The following is a 4,774-nucleotide window of genomic DNA, read 5'->3' as shown; positions in this document are numbered from 1 at the left end:
CAATGTTTGTATTAGTTGTTAACCTTGGTCAGTATTCAACAGTTTAAGATACTAATGTTTGTATTAGTTGTTAACCTTGGTCAGTCTTCAACAGTTTAAGATACTAATGTTTTTATTATTTGTTAATTTTGGTCAGTATTCAACAGTTTAAGATACTAATGTTTGTATTAGTTGTTAATCTTGGTCAGTCTTCAACAGTTTAAGATGCTAATGTTTGTATTAGTTGTTAACATTGGTCAGTTTTAACAGTTTAAGATACCAATGTTTGTATTAGTTGTTAACCTTGGTCAGTCTTCAACAGTTTAAGATGCTAATATCTGTATTAGTTGTTAACCTTGGTCAGTCTTCAACCGACCAAAATTAACAAATAATAAAAACATTAGTATCTTAAACTGTTGAAACTGACCAAGGTTAACAACTAATACAAACATTAGTATCTTAAACTGTTGAATACTGACCAAGGTTAACAACTAATACAAACATTGGTATCTTAAACTGTTGAATACTGGCCAAGGTTAACAACTAATACAAACATTAGTATCTTAAACTGTTAAAACTGACCAAGGTTAACAACTAATAAAAACATTAGTATCTTAAACTGTTGAAGACTGACCAAGGTTAACAACTAATACAAACATTAGTATATCAAGCTGTTGAATACTGACCAAGGTTAACAACTAATACAAACATTAGTATATTAAGCTGTTGAATACTGACCAAGGTTAACAACTAATAAAAACATTAGTATATTAAACTAGTATTCAACAGTTTAAGATACTAATGTTTGTATTAGTTGTTAACCTTGGTCAGTATTCAACAGCTTAATATACTAATGTTTGTATTTGTTGTTAACCTTGGTCAGTATTCAAGAGTTTAAGATACCAATGTTTGTATTAGTTGTTAATCTTGGTCAGTCTTCAACAGTTTAAGATACTAATGTTTGAATTAGTTGTTAACCTTGGTCAGTATTCAAGAGTTTAAGATACTAATGTTTGTATTAGTTGTTAACCTTGGTCAGTTTTAACAGTTTAAGATACCAATGTTTGTATTAGTTGTTAACCTTGGTCAGTTTTCAACAGTTTAAGATGCTAATGTTTGTATTAGTTGTTTAACCCATAACACCATCTTAATATACTATATGTTGTAGTGCCTCTGCCCCCACCGTCGTACGAGGAGAGTATGCTAAGTCAGCCACCCCCAGAACGAAACGACGTATCGAGGTAAGATATATATCAAAACTATGGAGAAAAATGAAAGTTAATCTTCTCGAAAAACGAAATTCATCTCTTGTGGAGCTCCAGTAAATATTACTTAAAGCTCTGAAAACTGACTTGAAAGAATTTGATATATGTATAATAACAACATTGACTTTCAGATGTTTCCCAAATGTAGTAAGCCTTTTATAGTGTCTGAATTTTGATTCCAGATATAAATGTTACCCTGTTTCATCTGTATTAAAACTTATGTTCCATTTTTGAATATTAATATGTATTTACAGACTTTAACTTTATTAAAATGTCACTAGTTCTTTCTCGTTCACAGATTTCAATTTCATTAAAGCTAAGGTTTCTTCAAAACTTTATTTAAAAACTTATCCACGACATCAGGATGTCCTGAACCTCATGATAAAAAACAAGGGGGAATCCTCAATAGGCGCGGCACTTGAAATTCTTTTAGGCAGGATTAGAGAAAATTAATATACGAGACCTTTTTTTTCTCCTTTTTATTAGCGATATTTTTACGTGCTAGAAATACCAATCGTTAGGCGCGCGTGACGCCAGAAATATTAAGCGTTGGGTGCGCGTGACGCCAGAAATATCAATCGTTGGGTGCGCGTGTACCCGATTCCATTTTATTACTCAGCAGAATCTCTACCAGCTTACCTTCAAATACAAATTCTTTTAGGCAGGATTATAGTTCAATTAATCTACGAGAACTTGAGCGTGGGCATATATATATATCAAACGAAAGGGTCTGATCTCCTGAGTCCAAATCTGTAATTAGATTTCAAATCGGTCAAGAGGTGACGGAGCTATGAGCTAAAAGTTTGTGGGAAAAAATATATACTCTGAACCATTTTATGAGCCATTATGCCGCGGCTAAAATGTAATAATGGAATTATTTCTTACGTACAAGTAAATAAGTCATAAGTCCATTACTATTTATTTTTCACCATGCGGTTCAGGACTTCCGTAACGACAGATTGTTAACAAAACAATATTTATTTACGTTTGTTGTACAATATTGTAGAAGCTATATATATATACATTTCTGCTAATTTTTTAGTATTCCTGCCATGACGGAAGAACAGGTTCGGGCAGCATTGTTGGACCACGTATCCGAACATTGTTGCTATGGTAGCGGACCGGCCAAGACAATGGTCATTCGTGACGTATTGATGAACAGTGCTTTCCATGTAAGACTGTCCAAATCCAATTTAGGATTGGTTCGTTTGAGCGCCCTCTTTCGAAATATATAAATTTAGATTCTATGAAAATGATTCATCAAATGTTAAGTAGCTTATTTATTAGGGTTAGTCTAACTTTGTTTATCTGATATCTAGCTGCTGTCGTCAGACGTATTCCTCAAAAGGACTTATTTATTAGGGTTAGTCTAACTTTGTTTATCTGATATCTAGCTGCTGTCTTCAGGCGTATTTCTCAAAAGGACTTATTTATTAGGGTAAGTCTAACTTTGTTTATCTGACATCTAGCTGCTGTCTTCAGGCGTATTCCTCAAAATGACTTATTTATTAGGGTTGGTCTAACTTTGTTTATCTGATATCTAGCTGCTGTCTTCAGGCGTATTCCTCAAAATGACTTATTTATTAGGATTAGTCTAACTTTGTTTATCTGACATCTAACTGCTGTCTTCAGGTGTATTCGTCAAAAGGACTTATTTATTAGGGTTAGTCTAACTTTGTTTATCTGATATCTAGCTGCTGTCTTCAGGCGTATTTCTCAAGAGAACGTATATTTTTTAGAACTGCATGTCGTCTAGAATACATCTTACCTCTAAGCTCCCACATGTTATAACAAAAACTATTATAACCTAGACTACTCGTGGAGAAGGTTTAAGAACAATAAAGTAAAGATTGTATGTATAACTAAGATGATCCTGTTTAGTTAAATGTTTGAATCTGGACGTTCTTTTATCCTTACTATTTATTTGTCTTTATTTCAGTACACCTTGGAAACTTTTACTGAAAAACGTGAGACCGCTTGGGCTTATGAACCTTATGACGGTTAGTTGTTTGTATTGGAGTCTGTGTAGTGATTAAACAGATAGTGGATTTTGTGGAGTAAAAGTCTGATTAAACAGATGGTGGATTTATTCGTAGTAAAAGTCTGATTAAACAGATGGTGGATTTAGTGTAGTAAAAGTCTGATTAAACAGATGGTGGATTTAGTGTAGTAAAAGTCGATTAAACAGATGGTGGATATTGTGTAGTAAAACTCTGATTAAACAGATGGTGGATTTAGTGTAGTAAAACTCTGATTAAACAGATGGTGGATTTAGTGTAGTAAAAGTCTGATTAAACAGATGGTGGATTTTGTATATTGAATGTTTGAAGTAAACATATAGTAATTCAAACACAAGTTTTATTGAGGTTTTACGACTAAGAAAAACAAAAGGGGAATCCTCAATAGCCGGTGCACTAGAAATTCTTGAAGGTAGGATTAGAATAAATTAATTGATGAGACCTTGGACTTGGTAAAATACATCGATTTCATATCGGTCAAGAGATGACGGAGCTATGAGCTAATAGTTTGTACTTGGGGAAAACAACAACACAGAGCCGTTCTGTGAGCCGACGTGCTGCAGCTAAAAATATGATGAAGAAAAACCCGAGTTTTTTATTCAAAGGAAACCAGTCGAAGAAAGAAACGTGATGACATTCGAGAGTCACCGAAGTGTATGTTAACAAATGTTATATAAGGTGAGTTTCTTCTATTGAAAGTTGTGTGTGGCTAAGTGGTTAGCCCACTCTGAGGGTTGATGGATCGCCTACCAGTTTCTACGTGTGTATAAGAGTGACAGTCAAATCCCATTATTTGAACAGACGAGTGTACCCTAAGAGTCTGAGACGGGTGCCGTTGACTAACTACCTTCTCTGTGGGATGGGCGTGACTCGAACTGTGGATCTAAAGGTCCACGCTTTGAATTCTATTTTAAAACAAAAATCACCTTCCGCTGGATATGTTGTCAAAGTCCACTATTCTGTTAGAGTAGCTCAAGAGATTACGGTTGGTACATTTGACTAGCTGCCTTTTCTCCAGTTTTATCAGTACAAAGTTAGAGACGGTTATTCGAAGATAAAGTTTGCGTGAAAATACAATACAAACAAACAAATAAACTTTTTTACATACAATACAAACAAACAAATAAATTTTTTTACATAAAATACAAACAAACAAATAAACTTTTTTACATACAATACAAACAAACAAATAATTTTTTTTACATAAAATACAAACAAACAAATAAACTTTTTTACATACAATACAAACAAACAAATAAACATTTTTACATACAATACAAACAAACAAATAAACTTTTTTACATACAATACAAACAAACAAATAAACTTTTTTACATACAATACAAACAAACAAATAAACATTTTTACACACAATACAAACAAACAAATAAACTTTTTACATACAATACAAACAAACAGATTAACATTTTACATACAATACAAACAAACAAATAAACTTTTTACATACAATACAAACAAACAGATTAACATTTTACATACAATACAAACAAA

The 4,774-nt window shown here is 32.7% G+C and overlaps 1 protein-coding gene across 1 annotated transcript in view; it reads left to right on the top strand.

Moving 5' to 3' along the window:
- The window catches only part of LOC106471287 (protein SSUH2 homolog), a 16,080-nt gene that overhangs the window by 6,413 nt on the left and 4,893 nt on the right, over nt 1-4,774 (top strand). Inside the window, exons 4-6 of the mRNA XM_022399898.1 lie at nt 1,148-1,220; nt 2,287-2,416; nt 3,184-3,244. Of these exons, the coding sequence (XP_022255606.1) occupies nt 1,148-1,220; nt 2,287-2,416; nt 3,184-3,244 (264 nt within the window). The remainder of the gene's footprint in view (nt 1-1,147; nt 1,221-2,286; nt 2,417-3,183; nt 3,245-4,774) is intronic.

Source organism: Limulus polyphemus, unplaced genomic scaffold (genome assembly GCF_000517525.1).
Source record: "Limulus polyphemus unplaced genomic scaffold, Limulus_polyphemus-2.1.2 Scaffold4518, whole genome shotgun sequence".
In the NCBI taxonomy this organism is placed as follows: domain Eukaryota; kingdom Metazoa; phylum Arthropoda; class Merostomata; order Xiphosura; family Limulidae; genus Limulus; species Limulus polyphemus.
Note: the sequence above shows the minus strand (reverse complement) of the source record. Positions and strands in the feature narration are given on the sequence as shown.